A 27,781-nucleotide genomic window follows, 5' to 3' on the forward strand; every position below is an offset into this window, starting at 1 on the left:
CCCATTTGATTTCCCGCCCCCTGTCCCCTCAAAAACCTGGGACACCACTTGGCATTTTTTTGACAACAGGGCAGGTAAGTTGCCAGAGTGGAGGACTGAATCCTCATTCAACTGCTCTGTCATTATTTACTGATGCTCCAACACATCCTGTTCAAATTGATCTTCAATTTGTTACAACGGAAAGCTCATAAAATCCTGTGCTTCCAGTGAAGAGTATCATCATCATCATCATCCTAGGCAGTTCCTCCAAGACTTGCTACCACTCTCAAAATGAGTCTTTAGGTGGCTGAACAGTCCAATACGAGAACCTCAGTCCCTGTCACAGGTAGGACAGATAGTCGTTGAGGAAAAGGATGGGCGAGGCAGGTTTGTCTCGTGCTCTTTCCACTGCCTGTTTCTGCATGCTCTCTAAGATGAGACTCGAGGTGCTCAGCACCCTCCCAGATGCACTTCCTCCACTTAGGGCGGTCTTTGGTCAGGGACTCCCAGGTGTCAGTGGGGATGTTGCACTTTATTAGGCAGGCTTTGAGGGTGTCCTTGTAACGTTTCCTCTACCCACCTGGGGCTTGTTTGCAGTGAAGGAGTTCTGATTGGAGCGCTTGCTTTGGGAGTCTCGTGTCTGGCATGCGAACTGTGTGGCCTGCCCAGCAGAACTGATCAAGTGTGGTCTGCTTCAATGCTGGGGATGTTGGCCTGGTCGAGGACGCTAACGTTGGTGTGTGTGTCCTCCCAAGGGATTTGTAGGATCTTGCGGAGACATCGTTGTAGTATCTCTCAAGCGACGTGAGGTGTCTAATGTACATGGTCCATGTCTCAGCCATACAGGAGGGCGGGTATTACGACAGCCCAGTAGACCATTGAGCTTTGTGGCAGATTTGAGGCCTGGTCTTAAAACACACTTTTCCTCAGGTGGCCGAAGGCTGTACTGGCGCACTGGAAGCGGTGTTGAATCTTGTCGTCAATGTCTGCCCTTGTTAAGAGGCTCCCGAGGTATGGGAAATGGTTCACATTGTCCAGGGCCGTGCCATGGATCTTGATGACTGGGGGGCAGTGCTGTGTGGTGAGGACAGGCTGGTGGATGACCTTTGTCTTAGATGTTTAGCGTAAGGCCCATGCTTTCGTACGTCTCAGTAAATACGTTGACCATGACTTGGAGTTCAGCCTTTCTATATGTGCAGGACTTGACCTAGAGACGCCAAAGGTTGAACAGGTTCACACTGGTTCTGTAGTTTAGTTCCACTCCAGCAGGGAGCTTGTTGTCTGTGAGGTGAAGCATGGAAGCGAGGAAGATTGAGAAGGGCGTTGACGCAGCCCTGTTTGACACCGGTCTGGACGTGGATTGGGTCTGTAATGGATCCGTTGGTAAGGATCATGTCGTCGTGGAGCAGGCAGAGGATGGTGACAAACTTTTTTGGGGGCATCCGAAACTGAGGAGGACGCTCCATAGACCCTCGCGGTTGACCGTGTCAAAACCTTTTGTAAGGTCGAAAGCTGTCGCGCTGTAAATATCATGTCCATTGTGCCCCGTAGGGGACGAAATCTGCACTGTGACTCGGGGGGGAGCTCCTCAGCCACAGGGAGAAGACAGTTGAGGAGGACTCTAACGACAACTTTCCCAGTGGCTGATAACGGAGATTCCTCTGTAGTTGCCACAGTCGGACTTGTCCCCTTTTTAAAAGATGGTCATGATCACTGCAGCTCTGAGATTTCCCGGTATACTCTCCTCATCTCTCTCATCTGGAGGGAGGTCATGTATTCGTGCTGATAGTGCACCTCTGCCATACTTCAGTGTCTCAGCGGGGATTCCATCCGCTCCGTAGCCTCGTTGTTCTTGAGCTGTCTTACGGCTTTTTCTACCTCGTGCAGCATTGGGGTTTTACTGAGGTGGTGGTGGGTAGCATGCTGCGGGGTGGAGTCGAGAACACTCAAGTCAAAGGCAGAGTCTCAATTGAGAAGATCTTCGAAGTTCTCCTTCCAGTGGGCCCTGACTGCCTCGGTGTCCTTGATGAGTGTTTCCCCGTTCTTGGCCAGCAGTGGGGTGGGGCCTCGGGTGTTTGGACAGTAGGTGAAGAATCCTTGCACATCATGGCTGTCGGCCAGCTGCTGTATCTCCTGTGTTTTCTCCATCCACCGCCTGTTCTTTAGGTACTGGGTTTTATGTTGGACCTCAGCCATAAGCCGTCTGTAGTGCTGCCTTGCTGCTCCAGAGTTGGGTTGTTGTTTAAGGCTCAGAAATGCCCTGCACTTGCAGTGGAGAGCAGTGCTTGAAGCAAATACAGGTCAGAGGTAGAGATACATTATACAACCCTGTAGCACTAATTCTCCAACCTGAGCACCATTTGAGTGTGACTCCCTGCTGGTAGCACAGAGATTGGTGAATTTAACCTTGAGTGTGGAGGTTAAATGTATAGTCTGTTCCTTAAGGACAAATCATCTTCCATGAGAAGGTACTAACAGTGCACAGAATCGTTCCCATAATCACAATTTTAAAATATTAGTGTACTCTGGGGGAAGTATACCTTCAGCACAGTAACTTACCTGTTGAGTCTCACTCGTAGCTAATTTATGGATTATGGTTGCAGCATGATTACTGATTCCATGACTTGTTTTGTGAATTAACAGTAACTTCCCCAAAGTTTTCAAGATATTCTCTGACACAATGGCATCCTGCAAAGAAAATAAAATGCTTAACCAATTAAACTGCTTTACAGCACTAATCGTGTACTACCTACACTTCACAATGTCCTTATTTATGAATTACTAATAGATCCCCCATGGTGTTTCTAACAGTTGATGAGGCAATTCTTTTATGTAAATTTATTGATATGTGTAACATTTTATCATTTAAATTAAATCACAAACTACAGTATGACACATTCAACAGCATGAACTTAGGGTAACATTTAGCCCAAAATATAAAGCACAACATCTAAGTGTGCCACAAAAAATAGATGTTCTGCTCCATCCTGAATGGGACTAGCATCTTCCCCTCTCGTGTTCGAAGATTGTAGGAGAAAAAATTGTTATAATTTATTATCTAATCTTGCCCATTTGCTGCTTTTAATTATGTTTACGTTTTTGGGGAGAAAGTGATACCTGGAGTATGCAGTTAAGTAGTGATTGAAAGTTTCGTACACGGGATTTGACAGCTCTGCTTTAGTCATCCCCCATTCCCTCTCTGATGCAGAATCGTACAAATTGTTAATATTGGTCAAGGAAGCAGGAGCAGGCCCTGAGTGGAAGCAAGGCAATTTCTCTGGGCAGGGAAGGAACACTACTTGAGTCAACTAGGATTGCTTCACTTCCACCTTCCAGCTGAAGACTGGTTTCATCAAAGCCCTGAGAACGGATAACTTTGGACGACTCAGACTAGAAATTGTATGTAGGTATGTCTTAAACAGAGGACAATAACTATGGAATAACGTGTTACCTATAAATGTTAAGATGAAGGGAGAGACGCAACATAAATAGAGCGCAAAAATTGAAAATGCTGGAAACAAAGGGTTGCAGACCTGAAACATTAAATGTTTCTCCACGGAGTCTGCCTGATCTGCTGAGTGTTTCCAGCATTTTCTGTTTTTGCTTTGGATTCCAGCATCTGCAGTATTTTGCTATTGTGTATATATGGCATGTTGATTAGAAAACTTAATACCAGCTCCCCTAATGGCTCCGTGTCTAAATTCACAGTGTTGTGTGGCACTACAGTTGGCTTCAGCATCCAGGGCTGAAGAGAAGATTTCTGTCTTGAATATACTCAATGACTGAACCACCACAGCCTTCTGGTAGAGAATTCCAAAGATTCACCACCCTCTGAGTGAAGAAATGTCTCCTCATCTCAGTCCTAAATGGCCGACCCCTTCTGAATCTGTTCACCCCTGGTTCTAGACTCCCCAGCCAGGGAAAACATCCTCCCTGCATCTACCCTGTCAAGCCCTGTAAGAATTTTGTATGTTTCAATGAGGTCACCTCATTGTTCTAAATGCTAGAGAATATAAGCCTAGCCTGTTCAATCTCTCCTCATAGGACAATCTCCCCATCCCAGGAATCAGTCTGGTGAATCTTCATTGCATTTCCTCTATGGCAAGTATATCCTTCCATGGGTAAGGACACCAAAACTGTACACAGTACTCCAGTGTGGTCTCACCAGGGTTCTATATAATTGCACTAAGATGTCTTTACCCTGATACTCAAATCCTCTTGTAATGAAGGCCAACATACCATTTGCTTTCTGTACCTGCATGTTAACTTTCAGTGATTCGTATACAAGGACACCCAGGTCCCTCTGAACACCAACAATTCCCTCCTGAATGGCTTGGCTCTGATCTTAAGATTATGTCCCCTTGTCCTAGATTCCCCGCTAGCAGAAAAGTTTCTCTCTATCTAACCTATTCCTTTCAAAATCCTAAAAACCTCAATTAAATCAACCCTTAATCTTCTATATTCCAGGAAATACAAGCTAAATTTATGTAATCTCTCCTCATAATCTAACCCTTGGATTCCTGCTAACATTCTTATATTCTGCTGAAACTGCTCTGTACTTCTAAGGCCCATACATCATTTCTAAAGTACGATGCCCAGAACTGTACACAGTACTCCAGATGTGATCTAACCAGGGGTTACATATATTTTATATTCTAGCCCTGTAGTTATAAAGGCTAATACTCTATTAGCCTTTTTGATTATTTTTTTGTAGCTGACTACTGCATCATTTTAGTTATCTGTGTATATCGAACCCTAAATCTCTGGACCTCCACTTGTCATAGAAACATAGAAAATAGGTGCAGGAGTAGGCCATTCGGCCCTTCTAGCCTGCACCGCCATTCAATGAGTTCATGGCTGAACATTCAACTTCAGTACCCCATTCCTGCTTTCTCGCCATACCCCTTGATCCCCCTAGTAGTAAGGACCTCATCTAACTCCTTTTTGAATATATTTAGTGAATTGGCCTCAACAACTTTCTGTGGTAGAGAATTCCACAGGTTCACCACTCTCTGGGTGAAGAAGTTCTTCCGCATCTCGGTCCTAAATGGCTTACCCCTTATCCTTAGACTGTGACCTCTGGTTCTGGACTTCCCCAACATTGGGAACATTCTTCCTGCATCTAACCTGTCTAACCCTGTCAGAATTTTATATGTTTCTATGAGGTCCCCTCTCATTCTTCTGAACTCCAGTGAATACAAGCCCAGTTGATCCAGTCTTTCTTGATGGGTCAGTCGCGCCATCCCGGGAATCAGTCTGGTGAACCTTCGCTGCACTCCCTCAATAGCAAGAATGTCCTTCCTCAGGTTAGGAGACCAAAACTGTACACAATACTCCAGGTGTGGCCTCACCAATGCCCTGTACAACTGTAGCAACACCTCCCTGCCCCTGTACTCAAATCCCCTTGCTATGAAGGCCAACATGCCATTTGCTTTCTTAACCGCCTGCTGCACCTGCATGCCAACCTTCAATGACTGATGTACCATGACACCCAGGTCTCTTTGCACCTCCCCTTTTCCTAATCTGTCACCATTCAGATAATAGTCTGTCTGTCTGTTTTTACCACCAAAGTGGATAACCTCACATTTATCCACATTATACTTCATCTGCCATGCATTTGCCCACTCACCTAACCTATCCAAGTCGCTCTGCAGCCTCATAGCATCCTCCTCGCAGCTCACACTGCCACCCAACTTAGTGTCATCCGCAAATTTGGAGATACTACATTTAATCTCCTCATCTAAATCATTAATGTACAGTGTAAACAGCTGGGGCCCCAGCACAGAACCTTGCGGTACCCCACTAGTCACTGCCTGCCATTCTGAAAAGTACCCATTTACTCCTACTCTTTGCTTCCTGTCTGACAACCAGTTCTCAATCCATGTCAGTACACTACCCCCAATCCCATGTGCTCTAACTTTGCACATCAATCTCTTGTGTGGGACCTTGTCGAACGCCTTCTGAAAGTCCAAATATACCACATCAACTGGTTCTCCCTTATCCACTCTACTGGAAACATCCTCAAAAAATTCCAGAAGATTTGTCAAGCATGATTTCCCTTTCACAAATCCATGCTGACTTGGACCTATCATGTCACCTCTTTCCAAATGCACTGCTATGACATCCTTAATAATTGATTCCATCATTTTACCCACTACTGATGTCAGGCTGACCGGTCTATAATTCCCTGTTTTCTCTCTCCCTCCTTTTTTAAAAAGTGGGGTTACATTGGCTACCCTCCACTCCATAGGAACTGATCCAGAGTCAATGGAATGTTGGAAAATGACTGTCAACGCATCCACTATTTCCAAGGCCACCTCCTTAAGTACTCTGGGATGCAGTCCATCAGGCCCTGGGGATTTATCGGCCTTCAATCCCATCAATTTCCCCAACACAATTTCCCGGCTAATAAGGATTTCCCTCAGTTCCTCCTCCTTACTAGACCCCCCGACCCCTTTTATAACCGGAAGGTTGTTCGTGTCCTCCTTCGTGAATACCGAACCAAAGTACTTGTTCAATTGGTCCGCCATTTCTTTGTTCCCCGTTATGACTTCCCCTGATTCTGACTGCAGAGGACCTACGTTTGTCTTTACTAACCTTTTTCTCTTTACATATCTATAGAAACTTTTGCAATCCGTCTTAATGTTTCCTGCAAGCTTCTTCTCATACTCCATTTTCCCTGCCCTAATCAAACCCTTTGTCCTCCTCTGCTGAGTTCTAAATTTCTCCCAGTCCCCAGGTTCGCTGCTATTTCTGGCCAATTTGTATGGCACTTCCTTGGCTTTAATACTATCCCTGATTTCCCTTGATAGCCACGGTTGAGCCACCTTCCCTTTTTTATTTTTATGCCAGATAGGAATGTACAATTGTTGTAGTTCATCCATGCGGTCTCTAAATGTCTGCCATTGCCCATCCACAGTCAACCCCTTAAGTATCATTCGCCAATCCATCCCAGCCAATTCACGCCTCATACCTTCAAAGTTAGCCTTCTTTAAGTTCTGGACCATGGTCTCTGAATTAACTATTTCTTTCTCCATCCCAATGCAGAATTCCACCATATTATGGTCACTCTTCCCCAAGGGGCCTTGCACAACGAGATTGCTAATTAATCCTCTCTCATTACATAACACCCAGTCTAAGATGGCCTCCCCCCTAGTTGGTTCCTCGACATATTGGTCTAAAAAACCATCCCTTATGCACTCCAGAAAATCCTCCTCCACCGTATTGCTTCCAGTTTGGTTAGCCCAATCTATGTGCATATTAAAGTCACCCATTATAACTGCTGCACCTTTATTGCACGCACCCCTAATTTCCTGTTTGATGCCCTCCCCAACATCACTACTACTGTTTGGAGGTCTGTACACAACTCCCACTAACGTTTTTTGCCCTTTGGTGTTCTGCAGCTCTACCCATATAGATTCCACATCATCCAAGCTAATGTCCTTCCTAACTATTGCCTTAATCTCCTCCTTAACCAGCAATGCTACCCCACCTCCTTTTCCTTTTATTCTATCCTTCCTGAATGTTGAATACCCCTGGATGTTGAGTTCCCAGCCCTGATCATCCTGGAGCCACGTCTCCCGTAATCCCAATCACATCATATTTGTTAACATCTATTTGCACAGTTAATTCATCCACCTTATTGTGGATACTCCTTGCATTAAGACACAAAGCCTTTAGGCTTGTTTTTTTAACACCCTCTGTCCTTTTAGAATTTTGCTGTACAATGGCCCTTTTTGTTCTTTGCCTTGGGTTTCTCTGCCCTCCACTTTTCCTCATCTCCTTTCTGTCTTTTGTTTTTGCATCCTTTTTGTTTCCCTCTATCTCCCTGCATTGGTTCCCATCCCCCTGCCATATTAGTTTAACTCCTCCCCAACAGCACTAGCAAACACTCCCCCGAGGACATTGGTTCCGATTCTGCCCAGGTGCAGACCGTCCGGATTATACTGGTCCCACCTCCCCCAGAACCGGTTCCAATGCCCCAGGAATTTGAATCCCTCCCTGCTGCACCATTGCTCAAGCCACGTATTCATCTGAGCTATCCTGCGATTCCTACTCTGACTATCACGTGGTACTGGTAGCAATCCCGAGATTACTACTTTTGAGGTCCTACTTTTTAATTTAGCTCCTAGCTCCTTAAATTCATTTCGTAGGAACTCATCCCTTTTTTTTAACCTATGTCATTGGTACCAACGTGCACCACGACAACTGTCTGTTCTCCCTCCCTTTTTAGAATGTCCTGCACCCGCTCCGAGACATCCTTGACCCTTGCACCAGGGAGGCAACATACCATCCTGGAGTCTCGGTTGCGGCCGCAGAAACGCCTATCTATTCCCCTTACAATTGAATCCCCTATCACTATCGCTTGCCCACTCTTTTTCCTGCCCTCCTGTGCAACAGAGCCAGCCACGGTGCCATGAACTTGGCTGCTGCTGCCCGCTCCTGATGAGTCATCCCCCTCAACAGCACTCAAAGCAGTGTATCTGTTTTGCAGTGGGATGACCACAGGGGACCCCTGCACTACCTTCCTTGCACTACTCTTCCTGCTGGTCTTCCATTCCCTCGCTGGCTGTGGACCCTTCTCCTGCGGTAAGACCAACTCGCTACACGTGATACTCACGTCATTCTCAGCATCGTGGATGCTCCAGAGTGAATCCACCTTCAGCTCCAACTCCGCAACGCGGACCGTCAGTAGCCGGAGGTGGACACACTTCCCGCACATGTAGTCGTCAGGGACACTGGTGTTGTCCCCGTGTTCCCACATGGTACAGGAGGAGCATATCACGTGACCGAGCTGTCCTGCCATGACTTAACCCTTAGGTACACTTAAATTGGCGACAACAATGTTAAAAGTTACTGACTAATAAAGAAAAAGAAAAACTACTCACCAATCAGCAGCCAATCACTTACCACGTTGGCTGTGACGTCACCTTTTGATTTCTTTCTACTTCTTTTTTGACTTCTCTCAGCTGGAGCTGCACAAGTCACGCCTCTCTGGACTCTCGCGTCTCTCGACGCTTCCCGGACTGCTGAGCCTTTTATAGGCCGCTGCCTCTCTGGACTCTCGCCTCTCTCGACGCTCCCCGGACTGCTGAGCCTTTTATAGGCCGCTGCCTCTCTGGACTCCCGCCTCTCTCGACTCTCCCCGGACTGCTGAGCCTTTTATAGGCCGCTGCCTCTCTGGACTCCCGCCTCTCTCGACTCCCCGGACTGCTGAGCCTTTTATAGGCCGCTGCCTCTCTGGACTCCCACCTCTCTCGACTCCCTGGACTGCTGAGCCTTTTATAGGCCGCTGCCTCTCTGGACTCCCGCCTCTCTCTCCTAGCTTTTCACCATTTAAATAATGCTCAGATCTATCCTATTTTGGTCTATAAAATGGAAGACCTCACAATTACCTGCATTGAAATCCATCTGCTACAGTTTCGCCCACTCACTTAATCGATCAATGTTTCTTTGTAATTTTATGCTCCCATCTACACTACTTACTACACCACCAATTTTTGTGTGATTGGCAAACTTAGATATATGACACTCAATTGTGTTGTTTAAGTCATTAATAAATATAGTGGCTGAATTTGCAGCACCTACGGGCGTGTACGAGGTGCGCACAAGTAAGGACTGGACAAGTTTGGAGTTTAGGCATGCACTGCGCATGCGCTAAAACCTGGAATTTGCGATCTGTCAAGTTTCCATAGATTGTACGAAACCCCCTGAAAAGGGCATTTTCTGGTAGAGAGTAGGGCTAGTTTTCCAACTTCTGCCCAGCGAATGTCCATGAAATTCTTACACTTGGTAAAAGCAGGTGTAATGCCTGCATTTTCCAGCGTAAGAGTTTGACACAATTATTTTGCTGTTTTTTTAAATCATTTATATATTAAAAACCTTGTGTAATAAGGTTTAGCTCCGTTAAAACATGTATTTTTTAATTACATTTTTGTTTTAAATATTTAATTTTAATTAATTTTATATATGTATTTTTATAAATTTATTTGATGAGAGGTATTTTTTATGTGATCCCGATTCATACTTATGGAAGCTCTGTACATATGAAATCCCCATAAGCAGGGAATAGTTGAGGTTCAGCATAGATCCTTGTGGGACACCACTAGCCTTCCAATTTAAGTACATACCCATTATTCCTACTCTCTGACTAACCAATCTCCTAACCAGGCCAATAATTTGCCTTGAATTCCATGAACTTTCATTTTAGCTAACAATCTCTTAAATGGAATCTTATCGAATGCCTTCTGGAAGTCCATATAAACTACATCCATAGACATTCCCCTGTCTACTACTTTAGTTACTTCCTCAAGAAACTCAATTAGATGCATTAGACATGACCACCTCTTTACGAATCCATTTTGGCTCTCTCTAATCAGCTCAAATTTCTTTAAGTGCTCAGTCACTCTGTTCTCAATTATACATTCCAACATAGATGAGGATAGTTGGAATACTTTTTTTTCATGCTCATCAAAGTTTAAAAAAAAAAAATTAGTACGGATGGGCAAAATATTTTTCCACCCAGTGTCGGCGTTATGCACTCCTCAGTCACGTATAACAGTCAGATACAGAATAAGTTTCCTCTACTAGCCTCAGTAATATGCCTGAACCCCAAGTCCCGAAAAGCCAGTACAACTTCCAGTTCCCTCATCATGCAGTTTAGGGGATTTTCCAAGTGAGATTATCACTTCGCCCCTAATTGTGGATGATCTGTGTCCACTGACAACTTGACTGAGACTACTGCAGACTTGATTCTCATTTGACCTTTGCACCTGAGTGAGGAGGCTGCTTTTCAGTTTCGGCAGAGACAAGTGAACAACTTCTAACCCACTACTGTGCCAACTAGTTTCTAAAATAGATTTTATTTTTCATTGCTTCTAGACTATTTGACACTTCTTTAATCCAGTAAGTAATAATTGATAACAGCCCAAACCAGATGCTTCTCGAAACTTATATGGGTAGCCCCAATATTTTTTTTCCGGAAATCATAAAACTATAATCGGTACTTATTTTGCCTGGATGTTTGAAAATCTCCAGTACAAAACATCTCCTACCGTGTTGGAGCGATTTTCTGACAAAGTGGTAAGAACAGAAAGAGCTGCTTCATTCACACTTTCACTGGAGAACTTCAGCAATTCATGCAGCTGAGGCATGCAGTTCATGGCCACGATGTCTGCTTGAATGTCTTCTGTGGTGAGGAAAAAGATCATCAGTGCATTCTGAAATGGAATCTGACATTGCTCCTCATGGCTCAGCTGCTTAGGGCAGCGTGTAACTGAGCCACACAGCTCTGGAAAGTCCCAGGGTTTGATCCCCAATCTAGGCTGAGTTTGCTGATTTTGACCAGGTGGCAGTAGGAGTACTGCAATTGGCAGCAATATGTTTGGATGAGGGCACTACCCAGAGCCTGCTGGGATGTGCACATGTGGAGGGTGGATTCAAACATAATTGGGCTTGGCTGTAATAACCCCACAGTCGAGTGTCACCTCCCACATTAAGAATAGCCACTTGAGCAAGATACAGCAGTACTACTGATATCTGTGGGATATACATTAGTACGAGCATACTTCAGTGAAGAGAGAAGTGGAGAGGAAAAGTTGAAAGGATTTTAAAATCTGCTAATCCTGACTTTATTAATGAAAAAAATTGGAATGATTTGGGGAAACTCTTGAATAATTTCAGAGGGAAAAAATGTATATAGGTTTGATAAAATTCCTCATTATGGCATGAACAACTTCATAACCATCATTCCCAGCCAATCAAGTATGACTACTTTGTCCACATATTCTGTTTTCATAATCGGGAGTGACTCCTGCCAACGAACTGGAAGCTGCTCAGAAACATCTGTGTATAACTGTCGGGTCCCAAATTTAAAAATAACATTTACAACAGACGGAGATCTGCGTAAATGTCAACTCTAGCATTTTTTTCCCTTGTTGGAAATAATTTTATAAAGAAATGCAAATAAAATTAAAGATGCGCATCATTTTCCTGCTAGCAATTTGATTTATAAACACGCAACTAGCAGGATAATGTTCACAGCCTTTTCTGCCTGACTGTCTTTTAGAACTTTATGCTGTTGGCAGCAGTCACGTCCTTTCATAGAATCATAGAAACTTTCAGCACGGAAGGAGGCCATTTCGGCCCATTGCCATGCCAGCCAACAAGAGGCTATCCAGCCTAATCCCACTTTCCAGCTCTAGATCCGTAACCGTGCAGGTTACGGCACTTCAAGTGCACATCCAAGTACTTTTTAAATGTGTGAGGGTTTCTGCCTCCAGCACTCTTTTTCAGGCAGTGAGTTCCAGACCTCCACAACCCTCTGCGTAAAGAAATTTCCCCTCAAATCCCCTCTAAACCTTCAACCAATTACTTTAAATTTATGCCCGCTGGTTGCTGACCCCTCTGCTAAGGAAAATAGACCCTTTCTATCCACAATATCTAGGCCCCTCATAATTTTATACAACTCAATGCAGCCTCCTCTGTTCCAAGGAAAACAAACCCCCAGCCGCTTCAATCTATCGTCATAGCTAAGATTCCCCACTCCCAGCAACCCTCTGTACCCTCTCCAGTGCAATCACGTCGTTCCTGTAATGCGGTGACCAGAACTGCACACAGTACTCCAGCTGTGGCCTAACTAGTGTTTTATACAGTTCAAGCATAAACCCCCTGCTCTTGTATTCTATGCTTCAGCTAATAAAGGCAAGTATTCTATATGCCTTCTTAACCACCTTATCTACCTGGTCTGCTATCTTCAGAGATCTGTGGACATGCACTCCAAAGTCCCTTTGTTCCTCTACACTTCAGTATCCCACCATTTAAATGTGTATTCCCTTTCCTTGTTAGCCCACTGTCATGTATGTATGCTTGGGTTTACTAGCCACCAGATGGCACTACTGTTGGAGGTCATTGGGCTGTGCGCATGTGTGTGCGGCCCAGGTATAAAAGGCCAGCCATCTTGTAATGTAATCACTTTGGGCCCTAATAAAGTAGAGCCAGGTTTGTACCTGTTCGCAGTTGACAGGAATCAGTCTATTGAGTTATTGCATACACATTTGGCGACGAGGTAACAAGAACCTTCACATGCAAAAATGAGCACAATTGGAATTCTGGAGCGATTCATGGAGGGAGAAGATTGGGCAGACTTTGTAGCCCGCTTGAACCAGTACTTCATGGCCAACAAAATGGGGAAAGAGGCAGAATCAGTTCGGCACAGGGGGGTCCTCCTCACGGTCTGCGGTCTGAAAATCTATGGACTCAAAGAATCTCCTCTTGCCCTTATGTCCTATGGACAATGACTATGAAACATTGTGTGCTCTGGTACGTGACCATCTCAAACCAGATGAAGGCATCATCATAACATATCGATTCTATACCCACATTTGTTCTGAGGGCCAGGATGTATCGGAATTCGTTGCCAACCTAAGACGTCTAGCTGGACCGTGTAAGTTCGAAACTGCATTGGCAGACATGCTGCGGGACTTCTTTGTAATTGGCATTAACCACAAGGTGATCCTGCGTGTAAGCTACTGGCAGCGGAGATGCTGGATTTGAGTAAGGCCATCACGATTGCCCAATCATGCATGATGACTGACAAAAGCTTAAAGCAGATATCATTTAAAAAATCAGAACTTGGCAAGTACTGTAAACAAGATAGTATCGTCATATGGCAGGGCCTACCCGACTGCGTACGCGAAACCTGTGGCTGCTCAAAGTCCGCCAACGGGAATGAATCCGATATCACCGTGTTGGCATTGTGGGGGAAATCATCAGTGTCGGTTTAAACAGTATATTTGTAAAGGCTGTTCGAGAATGGGGCACCTCCAGTGCATGTGTCCGCAACTGAGCAAGCGTGCTGCAACACACCACGTGGAAGATGATGACCAGTCTAGCGCGGATCCGGATATGCAATCAGAGATACTAAAGGAGGAAGTGTATGGACTGTTTTCATTCCTAACAAACAGCCAACTGATAATTATTGTGAAACTTAACGGTGTGCTGGTACTGATGGAATTGGACATGGGTGCGAGTCAATCAATAATGAGCCAGAGGACATTCGACAGGCTGTGGGATACTAAGGCTGTGAGGCCTAAACTGAGTCCAGTCAATGCCAAGTTGCGTATGTAGATGAAAGAACTCATAACGGTGATTAGCAGTGCAGTAATCAAGGTGTCGTATGATGGTGTGGTTCACGATATACTGTAATGGATTGTTCCAGGCAATGGTCCAATGCTGTTTGGCAGGAACTGGTTAGAAAAAATCAAATGGCATTGGAACAAGATCAAAGCGTTCTTGTCGGAGGAGGATACTCCATGTGCTCAAGTGCTGAGCAAGTTCCCCTCACTGTTTGAACCAGGCATCAGCAATTTCACGGGAGCCAAGGTGCAGATCCACATGGACTCGGATGCAAGACCCATCCATCATAAAGCTGGGGCAGTTCCGTACATGATGAGGGAGAAGGTCAAAATCGAACTGGACAGACTCCAGCGTGAAAGGATCATATCACCGGTCGAATTTAACAAATGGGTCAGCCCCATTGTTCCCGTGTTGAAAAGTGATGGCACGGTCAGGATTTGTGAAGACTACAAGGATACGATCAACCGAGTTTCGAAACAGGATCAATACCCGTTACCGAAGGCTGATGACCTGTTTGCAACGCTAGCCGGGGGGAAATCGTTCACAAAACTGGATCTGACGTCGGCCTACATGACCCAGGAGCTGGTCAACACGTCGAAGAAACTTAGTGCATCAACACTCAAAGGACTGTTTATCTACAACAGGTGCCCTTTTGGAATTCACTCGGCTGCAGCCATATTTCAGAGGAACATGGAGAGTCTACTGAAGTCCATCCCCAGAACCGTCGTGTTCCAAGATGACATACTGGTCTCCGCCGAACATCTGAACAACTTGGAAGAGGTTCTACATCGCCTGGACAAAATGGGACTCAGACTGAAACACTCTAAGTGCGTCTTCATGGCACCGGAAGTCGAATTTCTGGGGAGGAAAATTGCTGCTGACGGTATCAAGCCTACGAACTTGAAAACCAAGGCCATCAAAAATGCACCCAAGCCTCAGAATGTGATGGAGCTGCATTCAATCCTTGGTCTACTCAACTACTTCAGTAATTTCTTACCTAGATTGAGCATCTTATTAGAGCCACTGCACATGCTGTTAAGAAAAGGCGACAATTGGGTTTGGGGTGCGTCTCAACATAGAACTTTGAGAAAGCTACTAATCTGCTTTGCTCTAACAAGCTGCTGGTACATTATGATCCATGTAAGCGTCTAGTATTGGCCTGTGATGCTTCGTCATATGTTGGTTGCGTGCTCCAACAAGCTAATGAGTCGGGCAAATTATAACCTGTTGCATATGCTTCAAAAAGTTTGTCAAAGGCGGAAAGAGCCTACAGCATGGTAGAGAAAGAAGCACTAGCCTGTGTGTATGGGGTTATAAAAATGCATCAGTACCTGTTTGGTCTTCGATTTGAACTGAAAACAGATCACAAGCCACTCATTTCATTGTTTTTGTAAAACAAAGCTATCAATACCAATGTATCGTCCTGCATCCAGAGGTGAGTGCTGACATTATCTGCCTATGATTGTCATTCGCCGCAGACCTGGCACTGAGAATTGTGTCTATGCATTGAGCCATCTGCCGTTGCCCACACCGCGGTGAAAACGCCACAACCGGCAGACCTACTGTTAGTCCTGGATGCTTTTGAAAGTGAAGGAACCCCTGTCATGGCCCAAGTTAAGACCTGGATCAGCCAGGACCTGATATTTTCGGTTGTGAAACGTTGTATCCTTAGTGGTGATTGGTCTGCCATACCCAAGCAAATGTGAGAGGAGACCAAACCTTACATCCGTCGCAAAGACGAACTATCCATTCAATCAGATTGTATACTGTGGGGTAATCGTGTTGTCATGCCCAAAAAAGGCAGAGAGAAATTTGTGCATGATCTACATAGCACGCATCCCGGTATTGTCATGATGAAAGCCATTGCTAGGTTTCATGTATGGTGGCCTGAAATTGACTCTGATCTGGAATCATGTTTGCATGCAGCTTAGTAAAGTACCAGCGGAGTCATAGCCATCTAACCATGGTCCAGGATCCACATGGACTTTGCAGGTCTCTTCCTGAGAAAGATGTTCTTAGTTGTGGTGGATGCTTATTCCAAGTGGATAGAGTGAATAATCATGTCACCTAGCACATCCACAGCTACCATTGAGAGCCTTCTTGCCATGTTTGCTAGGCATGGTCTACCTGATATCGTTGTAAGTGACAACGGATCTTGCTTCACCAGTATGGAGTTTCAAGAGCTCATGAAACTCAATGGTATCAAACATGAGGTCAGCACCATTCAAACCCACATCCAATGGACAAGCAGAGCATGTGGTCCAAACCATCAAGCAGAGTATGAAACTTGTAACTCAAGGTTCACTGCAAACTCGCTTGTCACGCATATTGCTTAGTTACCGGACAAGACCCCACACGCTTACCGGGGCCTCCCCTGCTGAACTATTGATGAACAGAGGTCTCAAGACCAGGCTCTCTCTCGTCCACCCTAACTTGAATAATTATGTTGAATACAGACGTCAAAATCAGCAGTGGTATCATGATCGCACTACTGTGTCACATGACATTTCTATCAATGATCCTGTGTATGTACTGAATTATGGTCAAGGTCCCAAATGGATCGCCGGTACTGTTACGGCCAAGGAGAGTAACGGATTGTTTATCGTTAAACTCTAGAATGGGCAGACATGCAGGAAACATGTTGATCAGATAAAGCTGCGACACACGGATGAACCGGAACAGTCTGAGGAAGACACAATCAGTGACCAACCAACCTACCCTCAGCCATCAGAGGATTCCGCTGTCATCAATGAATCTGGACTTTCAATCCCTGACTCTCAACTCTGGAGCGGAAAGCCCCAGACAGTCTCAATTTGTAAAAAGACCGTTACTAATATCTTAAAGGGGGATATGGTCATGTATGTATGCTTGGGTTTACTAGCCACCAGGTGGCGCCACTGTTGGAGGTCATTGGGCTGTGTGTACATGTGTACGGCCCAGGTATAAAAGGCCAGCCATCTTGTAATGTAATCACTTTGGGTCCTAATAAAATAGAGCCAGGTTTGCACCTGTTCGGAGTTTATAGTATTCAGTCTATTGAGCTATTGCATACACAACACCCATCCCAAATGCATTATCCCACACTTCAATGGATTAAATTCCATTTGGCACTGTTCTGCCCACCTGACCAGTTGATAGATATGTTCCTGTAGACCACAGCTTTCTTCTTCATTATCAACCACACAGCTGATTTTAGTATCATCTGCAAACTTCTTAATCATACCCCCTATATTCAAGTCTAGATCATTGATGTTGTTATATATATATAAACCTGTAAATACCTTGTGTAACCACCAGAGGGCTCATCCCCTGGAGTCCCAAGGGATCTCACAATCCCTTGGGAGCACCTGTACTTAAGGAGGCCTCACAGGCTGGAGAGCGACTCTGGAGATCTGTAATAAAAGACTAAGGTCACACTTTACTTTGAGTTCACAGTATCTGGTCAGACTCTTTATTCATATATAACAGATGTGTATCACAAAAAACAAGGGAGCTAGTACTGAGCCCTGTGGAACTCCACTGGAAACATCCTTCCTGTCATGAACACCCATCAACCATTACCCTTTGCTTCCTGCCTCTGAGCCAATTTTGGATCCAACTTGGCACTTTGCCCTGGATCCCATGGGCTTTTACTTTCGTGACCAGTCTGCCATGTGGGACCATGTAGTGCAAATATAGTTCAGTGTAAATACAAACAATGTTTATTTTTTCTATGGTGGTGCATATATTGCTCCTTCGTGTAGGAATGAGTCTATTAATTAAAAGCCATTGCAAAAAAATAGACTGATGCTGTTCTTTTAAAGAAGGATACGACAGTACATGAGTACAGCGGGGCAGGGTGAATATTTACTCCCCTGTGGAGCTCACTGTTAAACATGTATCAGTACAGCAATGTGTCAATAATACTGTAAAATTTAGTGTGCAAATTACATTTTCACACAGGTTTTTTGTAGTCTGCGAAGCTAGGTGCTATAATGGTGCACCATTGTTATATATACACTTTGTATGACTCATCTATGAATTTAATTAATTTAACAAATATAATATTGCAGCAAATGTCAGCACAATACTGTGGCCTTCTATTTTAAAATGCAAAAAGACTTATTCAACCAAATGGGAGACCAATCACCTGCCTTCCCTATTAACACAGTACCTGTTACTCGGTCCTGTTTGACCTGAAAATTGGGTTTTCCCTTTCAATAATTCTTAATAGGCTGCAGTGATGTTAGATTGCTGACCAGAATTTTTAATTGGACATCCTTAGAAGAATGAAGAGAGTTTCCTGTGATCACATTACATTTTGAATAGGGCTTAAACAATATAGTAATTATTCTCAAGTAGATTTCTATATTCTACTGAAAAAGGATGGAATTTTAAAGTCTATATGCCATATGGAATACTATACAGATGGTAATGTGAAAAATTAAAACATAACTGAGGAACACAAAAATCTTGAGAAAGGGTCAATCAGTCCCTTGAAGGCAGCCATCAACTGGTAACTGAGGAGCTTGCCAATTTCACTAGCATGTGACTTGAGTTTGGTTAGTGAAATCTAAACAGACATGGAGATGAAAAGAAAGATCTGCTCCATAATAAAGTAAAATTGAAGCCTCTGCAAATCGACCTAATTCTACATTAGATCTGTACATATTTTTCAACTAATCTTGACACCAATGCCTATGGTTCTGTTTGCCAGTTTTTAATAAGTTGCTTTACATCTTTAATTGGTTATATGTTTTCCAATCGACTGGGCTAAAACATTATCTGAGAATTATTATGGTCAATTTCAAATAGAAGCTCAGATCAATAGTTGTTATGTCTGTAATGCACTTGAGTGACTCCACGATGTGGAAATGTATTTTTATCTAAGCTGATACCACGTGGTATTTTTGTGCCCTTTGCAATATATAACAAAATGGAGTCCTGGTCCTTCCAGAAATTTCTGCATAAAGCAGTCGGCTTGCATAAACAGCTAAACCTGGCTTGAAATGGCTGATAGCCACCAGACAGCTAGGAGACAAGTCCTGCTGAAACAAGTACCACCCGTGGTGCGTTCCTATTGTCTATACGACACCAGTTCCACTCCACCCCACCCTTTTCAAAGTACTCAAACCACCAGCCATTATCTCTTGTAGAGACCTCATCCATTTGATACAAAAAGATAACTGACTAGGAAACTGGACCATCCTGACACAATGCAAGGCAGGTAATAGCTCATTACCACACTCTCATCGAGTAATGGCCGGCTGGCCAATTAATAACCCTGACAAAAGGAAATATCTGGAAACCATGTCAGGACAAGGATGTAGTAATTAACTCTTTATCTGTATTCACTGACTGCGAGACAGAGCCAATACACAGGGAGAGGCCATAACTTGGATTTTACTGTAAATATCTCATGAAATTGTACCATTGCGGAGGTGTTCACTTAGCCATTGACTGAGTGTGACCTTTCCCTTGCTAGCTAGTAAATTAAAGAGACTTCCGCAGGAGCTGAAGGTGTCTGAGTCGTTTATCGGAGGTCAAGATTTCAACAGTTATTTTTTGGAGGTTCCACCGAGATGCATACGCTCTGCCCTGTGAGTAAAATGGATACAGGCATTGTGCCTCTCCAGTGAAAGGCTTCAGTGGCCAAAACAAGGTGAGCCTTTTGCTCACAAGAGGTTTCTTCACTGTTGAATCACATATGTAATCTGTTGTCCACAGGGGAGGTACTGCAATCTACGAGACTCGACATTTAAAAGCTAAAGTTATTTTTTATGACCATTTCTTAGCTCGCAGGCAGAAGAGATCTGGTCCTGGAAATATCTCGAAACAGCCCGGGGAAGGTTTCAGTAGGTAAGGTAGAAACAGCGCCAGTCGATCGAAGGTTCTTGTGTGATAAGAGTTAAGGTAATGGGACCATAAGTTTTATAAGTTTCATTAGGATAAGTTAAGGACTCGGTCTGTAGTGGCGTACAACGCAGACTAAGAATTGATTGTTTGTTCAGATAGAGTTTAAGGCTATGATTTGTATACTCGCGTGAATATTGTTTGTTCTAATTGCCCTTGTTATACTGTTGTGTGCAATACCTTTGTGCGACATTGCAATTAGAGAAACGGGAAGAGTCACTGGGGAAAATTGTGATTTGGAAAAACAAGGTTGATTAAGAAAAGAAACAGTAACTGATTGATCAACTACAGTTGGTTCGTGCCAACATATCTCTCACACCCAGACTGAGCCCGAATTAAGAGCCTTTTCAGGCCACGTAACGGCCAGGAGAAGGTGTAGAGAACTCGGTTGGCCGAAAGGATTGTGAGATCAAAAAATGTGGAAAATCTTAATCATCCAGAATGGGTGCCGGAGCAAGTTAAAACACCACAAAAGGGCACACCAGCCTATTTTATGCTCCAGAATTGTGGTCAGTCTTCAATTGACCACCAAAAAAGAAAATGGGTAAAGTGGACTAAGAGTGAAAACAGGCCATTTCCACCCGATGGTTCATTTAATTTAGAGAGAACAACATGTCTAGAGGAGTGTCTTATAAACAGAGATCCAGGTAGAAGAGGTAAAGAAAAAAAAAGGGAAAGTAATAGAAAAGGCCTGGGTTCCGATTCTTCAAGCCCATGTAAAATTAAGAGAGGAAGTAAATCAATATGTAAAAAAAAAAAGAACCTGATAGTGACTTATGGATTCAAAAAAAAATAAAGCTGGCCAACAAAAAAAGCTTTATTGAATGGAGAGAGACTTTTTTGAATGTCTGTCTTTGAATGAGAGTGCTTCTGTGTTTTTTTTCCTCATGTGTCTGGAAACCTGTTTGGAAGGGTGATGCAACTGCCTGTTTGTTTTAACTCCACCCACTTTTTTTTTAACCCTTCATAGTGTTGTCCTGTATGTGGGAAGTTTAAGACATTTTAAGTTAGAAACGCAGATGTGGATTTATTCGGATGCGAAGTTACGGAGCTAGGAAATGCACAAAGGATAGGTTTGTTGAGACATGGTCTCGGTTAAAAAGAAAGAGAATTTATTTGACACGCTCACTTACTTGTCGAAAGAAGACAAGCAATCATTGATTACATTGGTATGAAAGACATAAATTTAGTCTAGGAGTAAGATAAAGAACGGGGTAGGGAAGTTGTAATGCCTTGGGAAGTTGTAATGCCTTTTTTTTTTTAAAAGCCTTTGTGGGTCTCTCGAGGTGCAGGCTGGGGGAGTACGTTCCCATTGTCCTTGGTGTAAAATCTTGACGCGAGAGCTTCTAGCTCAGTAAGAGGATTTGTTTTTTTAGATAAAGAGTGGCAGTACAATAGTTGAATTGGGATTTTGAGACATTTCAGGTAATCTCCTTGATCAACATTTTGGGTGTATTGGAAAAATCTTGGGTTTGGAAGCCTTTTAATAAAATTATAAAACAAATACTTTGCATTCTGTGATCTGTGAATCATTATAAGCATAAATGAGAAGTCCGTGTAACACACCGATTTTTCCGGTTCAGAAGCCCAATAGTGACAAATGGAGGTTTGTCCAAGACCTACGAGTTGTGAATGAATCTACTATATTCTCTCAATGCTTAAAGAAGGATTTGGAATGAAGTATCCCGGAATGCTTTCCAGAGTCTGAAGCAGTCCCTCACTTCAGCACCAGCCTTGGGATTACCAGATTACACTAAGACATTCAACTTATTTGTTCATCACAAGTCTGGTTTTGCACAATCTGTTTTGACTCAGTTACATGGGGACAGGCAGCAACCGGTAGCGTATTTCAGTACCCACCTAGATCCAGTGGCATGCGGACTACCAGGATGTCTTCCTTCGTTGGCAGCAGCTTATTATGCTGTACAACAGGCTCAGACAATAACTCTTAAATCATCAGACCATTCTATACATCCCACACTCTGTCGAGATTTTGCTTACTAAATGTGCCACCCAACACCTAACCTCCGCAAGAACCACTAACAATGAAGTTGAACTGTTATCAAATCCGAACCTTATCATTAAAAGATGTCCTACCTTAAATCCAGCCACTTTACTCCCCACGGAAGAAGACGGCGAACGCCATTAATGTGAAATGGTAACCGAATTAGTGACTAAACCACGTATCAATTTAACAGATGTACCAATGTGTAACCCTGATCTAGTGTACTATGTTGACGGATCAGCCTTACGAAATAATAGGGGCCAACCTAGAGCGGCTTATGCAATTGTAACCCAGTCTAATGTTGTCGAAACAGCCTCTCTTCCAGACTCTTTTTCAGCCCAACAAGCCGAATTGTTTGCGTTAACTCAAGCCTGTATTCTGGCTGAAGGACAAACAGTTAATATCTACACTGACTCCAGGTATGCTTTTGGGGTATCACATGACTATGGACAAATTTGGAAGATTCGCGGGTACCTGACTTCTTCAGGAACCACCATCAAAAATGCAGAACAAGTGGAAAATCTCCTGCGAGCCATTCAATGCCCCTTGAAACTTGCCATTATCAAATGCCAAGCACATAGAGGCCAGTCGAATGAGGCTAAGTCAGCAGCTCTGTCAAAAGGGGGGATGCAGGTGTCATTGTCCCCACAAAGGAAAAATAATTGCTCAGACCCACCACCCACTATTAATGAAGTGCTGGCCTTCAGACACAGGCCAGTACGGAGGAGGTGGTGACCTGGACGAAGGATCAATGTTATAAAAATCCAGAAGGAATATGGGTTCACCACGACGGCCGCATGGTGGCGCCCAAATCCTTACTTCCATGGATTGCCCGATGTGTTCATACATTCGCACATGCAGGCAAAGGGGGGATGGCAGATTATATTTCGGCAATTGCAAAACAAATCTGTGAAAATTGTGTTACCTGTCAGACAATGAATCCGGGTAAGATGGAAAAAGTAGAATCTGCCTCCCACCCAAATCCAGTCGGGCCTTTTGTACATTTACAAATGGATTTTATTGAATTACCTATGTGTATGGGATTCAAGTATGTATTAGTTATTGTAGATGTGTTCTCTAGATGGATTGAAGCCTTTCCATGTAAAAAGGCCGATGCCACTACTGTTGCTAAATGTTTGTTAAAAGAAATCGTACCGTGCTTCGGAATCCCTGCTAAGCTTTCTAGTGATAACGGGTCACATTTCACGGGAACTGTTATAAGAGAAATGTGTAAAGCTTTACAGATTAATCAACGTTTTCATTGCAGTTATCATCCACAATCAGCTGGACTTGTTGAAAGATATAACGGAATGCTTAAAAATAAGCTGGCAAAATTATGCAATGACACTGGACTGAAATGGACAGAACTGCTGCCCTTAGCTTTGATGGTAATGCGATCTGCAACCAACAGAACAACAGGCCTGTCACCGCATGAGATAGTTATGGGATGTCCCCAACGACTACCTTTTACAGCACCATTTACTGCAAAACAAATGGACATCCACAAAATGGAGGAAAATATGTTGAATTATTGTATTGCACTAACCAAATGTATTTCCAGCTTTCATTCACAGGTAAAGGAAGCTCAAGTCAAGCCAGCGGAAGGGAAGTGTCATAACCTGGAGCCCGGGGAATTCGTTTACATCAAAATCTTTAAAAGAAAAAGCAGTCTATAGCCAAGATTTGAAGGACCATACCAGGTCTGGCTGGCGACTAATACTGCAATCAAGGTAAAGGAAAGACCAACATGGATCCATGTGTCCCATTGCAAAAGGGCACCCGACCAGGAGGAAGGGAAGAAGGAACCAGAGGAACAGAAAAAGGAAGACTGAATAAGGAACTGTATGGACTATGGGGACTGATGGTGCTGGGCTTGACAGGGTTTTACTTTGCATTATTGATTATACCAGGGGTACAGACACGCCACCGAAGGGAACTGCAAGTAAATGTATTAATGGCACTGAGTCATAAGTATGCTCAAGACAGAAACTTGTCGAGTTGTTGGATATGTTCCCATGTACCTGTCCACTCCGAAGCGGGTATTCCCCTGAGATCTGTCCCCTTTAACGAATCAGAAATGGTAGAATAGTTGATAGTGCAAAATAGGACAAACCTAACCAAGGTGTCAGAAACGCAGGAGCAAACAGAATGGAGGTCAGCAGGGTATAAACTTACAGCCTTCCAGGGATGGTACCAGCCCAATTATATTAATAACCGTCAGCCTCCCTTCCTAAGCATTACTCCCAGAATAGGAAATCCTGAAGGTATAATATGCCCAGTGAGTAATGAGACGAAAGGACCAGAAATGGGATGCAGTACGTGTTCCCAAATGACCAAATGGCAAGCCACAACTCATCCCACTGCTGGGAGAAAGATAGCAACCGTTGGTTGGACAATGGTCCATAACAAAGCCCCAGGTAAAGGGTGGGAAGGTGAGACCACTCAAGTATAGATGGCGCGAAAGGACCAGGAGCTGACGTCCTCTAATTGCATCTACTTTATTTGTGGCCATAAAGCCTACCCATGGTTACCAGCCAACTGGACAGGGTCCTGTTACTTAGGATACGTGGTACCCTTTATCAGATCAATCAAAACTCTAAGGGATGCCTATGGAAGTCATAGATTTAAACGGGATTTGACATGGCTAAACGGAATATTCAAGGTAATGATGCCACCCGATGGAATATCATCAACCGAATGGCAGTTACGGGAACTGGCTAACTTAGTCGAATCAGTAGCCAACGCGACTTCCCAAGCCTTTGAAGGGGTAAATGATGAAATGGTAGCTATTCGAACACTGGCTCTCCAAAATTGTATGGCCTTAGATTATCTCCTAGCCAAAAAGGAGGGACATGCACATTAATAGGTGGAGAATGCTGTACGTATATCCCAGATAAATCAGAAGAAATCGGCAGTCTAGCTGAATACATTAGGAAAAAGGTAATAGAGTATAAACACACAGTTGGCCAGGATGGTATCACCTTGTGGGGTTGGGCATCGGGATGGTTGGGATCCCGAGGGAGATCTGTGGTACAGGGTTTGATCATATTCCTGCTGATAGTCTTTGCCCTATATCTATTACTTGTCTTGGTTAAGTGTTGCTGTGCCCGGGTAAGAAAAACCATGTTACTTACCGAGACCACGGCTAGAGTTATAGTAGCAACAACCACTGAAGGCTCTTGTGTGGAAATGGAAATAGAGAGACTGTACAAGATCAGAATGGATTAAGTTGTCCTTGTGAAGGACAAAATGGGGGAATGTGGAAATGTATTTTTATCTAAGCTGATACCACACGGTATTTTTGTGCACTTTGCAATATATAACAAAATGGAGTCCTGGTCCTTCCAGAAATTTCTGCATAAAGCAGTCGGCTTGCATAAACAGCTAAACCTGGCTTGAAATGGCTGATTGCCACCAGACAGCTAGGAGACAAGTCCTGCTGAAACAAGTACCACCTGTGGTGCGTTCCTATTGTCTATACGACACCAGTTCCACTCCACCCCACCCTTTTCAAAGTACTCAAACCACCAGCCATTATCTCTTGTGACCTCATCCATTTGATGCAAAAAGATAACTGACTAGGAAACTGGACCATCCTGACACAATGCAAGGCAGATAATAGCTCATTACCCCACACTCATCGAGTAATGGCCGGCTGGCCAACTAATAACCCTGACAAAAGGAAATATCTGGAAACCATGTCCGGACAAGGATGTAGTAATTAACTCTCTCTGTATTCACTGACTGCGAGACAGAACCAATACACAGGGAGAGGCCATAACTTGGATTTTACTGTATAAATATCTCGTGAAATTGTACCATTGCAGAGGTGTTCACTTAGCCATTGACTGAGTGTGACCTTTCCCTTGCTAGCTAGTAAATTAAAGAAACTTCCGCCGGAGCTGAAGGTGTCTGAGTCGTTTATCGAAGGTCGAGATTTCGACAACGAGGCAATGTGTTGTACTCAAACTGTAGTGACCGTGGTCCTTTTATTTGTAACTCCAGAGTGAGGCACAAGCATGGTGGGCAGCCTTTTATACTGGGCCCTGCACACCTATGCAGGTGACCTTCCAGTCTCCCACCGCAGTGCCTTCTGGTGAACAGCCTCTGCCACGGGTAGGAAACCCCGGTCTCCACGAGTTGCACCCTCTAGTGGTGCCAGTATGTTATATACACAGTGTAAACCACCTTGATAGTACATCAGGTAACAAGTCTCCATCTTATGCAACTATACAGTGACTACACAGAGAGTATATCTATAGTCCATATATATAACAATAATGATCCATTAAAATCACTGGGACCTTGCTGATCTCCTGAGCTCTTGCCTGGGGAAGCATTGAGCTGGTAGATCAGCAGTTTGATTAAGCTCATTTTGCCAGCAGGTATCTTGCCTGCTGAAAATGGTGTTTTTATCTTATTCTTACGACTTAAATTCTAGTCATGAATTTTATATACCGGTGACTATTATCTTTTGCTGCTCAAGATCCCTCATCCTATCCCAGTCAGCCTTAACGAATATAACAACTTTACTCTGGAGTTACCACCAACTACAGGAGATCAGTATAGCAGGAGCAGCCAGCCGTGGAACCCCACAATGTAAGAAACAATTTTACAGATATGTAATTCGGTAAAGAACACGCACGGTACTACCTCAGAAATTCAAATTATGCTCCTAGAATGTGAGACTGTCACTGTAATGCTCGTGATTTTGTCTTCTAACATTGACACTCAAATTTCAATCCCTTCAATATCTCAACTAAGATTTTGACAGACTTTCTTATGTGAACAAATTTCACCGGATTTGGTCAGCTCAATGCTAAGGAACAGAGAAATATCTGGGAGGTGGAGAGAGCAGGAGGTCTGACTTCACGTCCTACAAATTTTGTCACAAGAACATAACATAAGAAATAAGAGCAGGAGTAGGCTGTTTGGCCCCTCGAGCTTGCCCCGCCATTCAATAAGATCATGGCTGATCTGATCATGGCCTCAACTCCATTTCCCCGTCCGCTCACCGTAACTCTTGACTCCTTTATCATTCAAAAATCTGTCCATCTCCACCTTAAATACATTCAATGACCCAGCCTCCACAGCTCTCCGGGGTAGAGTCTATACTAAACTTTGTGTCCATAAAATTATCTGCGAACTGGATCATCTTGCCCTCCATACTGAAAAACACAATCTATATTCAGGGGACTAATTTAGAAAGGAAAAACATTTTGCCTAATCTTATCAGAGATTAATGAATCCTTAGGAGTCAATTCAATGATTTTATAGTGAACCCTTCTAATGCAGTAGGGTCAGTTGGACAAAAAGTTGCTTATAATCAGGCTTTTTTCAAGAAATTAAAGATAAAAATGGTCTTGGAACAGGATTTATATACATCAAACTGTGTACAAGTTTCCAACACTATAGTCATTTATCTTTTAAATATTATAAAATTAAATTGCTTTCCTCTTACCGTTCAGAGACAAGTTCCTGAGGCAGTAGCATGCTTGACAGCAGACCTATTGAAAATCACAAAGCCTGATCAAAAAGAGCGAAGTTAATTAACACTTAGAATAGTTCTGTAATTCTATAGTGCACTTCTTTAATTTGTTGAATAGCTCTAAACTTAGTTCCTTCATTGTTGCTGGGTCAAAATCCTGGAACTCCCTAACAGCACTGTGGGAGTATCTTTACCACACTGCAGAGATTCAAGAAGGTGCTCACCACCACCTTCTCAAGGGCAATTAGGGATGGGCAATAAATGCTGGACTTACTAGTGAT

The 27,781-nt window shown here is 43.7% G+C and overlaps 1 protein-coding gene across 1 annotated transcript in view; it reads right to left on the reverse strand.

The window, feature by feature from the left end:
- Positions 1-27,781, reverse strand: part of LOC139267333 (uncharacterized) — a 95,362-nt gene that overhangs the window by 15,486 nt on the left and 52,095 nt on the right. Inside the window, exons 8-10 of the mRNA XM_070885478.1 lie at positions 27,474-27,519; positions 11,034-11,167; positions 2,539-2,667 (exon numbers count right to left, since the gene is read on the reverse strand). Coding sequence (XP_070741579.1) covers positions 2,539-2,667; positions 11,034-11,167; positions 27,474-27,519 — 309 coding nt within the window. The remainder of the gene's footprint in view (positions 1-2,538; positions 2,668-11,033; positions 11,168-27,473; positions 27,520-27,781) is intronic.

The sequence above is a fragment of the Pristiophorus japonicus genome, chromosome 7 (assembly GCF_044704955.1).
Source record: "Pristiophorus japonicus isolate sPriJap1 chromosome 7, sPriJap1.hap1, whole genome shotgun sequence".
Lineage (NCBI taxonomy): Eukaryota > Metazoa > Chordata > Chondrichthyes > Pristiophoridae > Pristiophorus > Pristiophorus japonicus.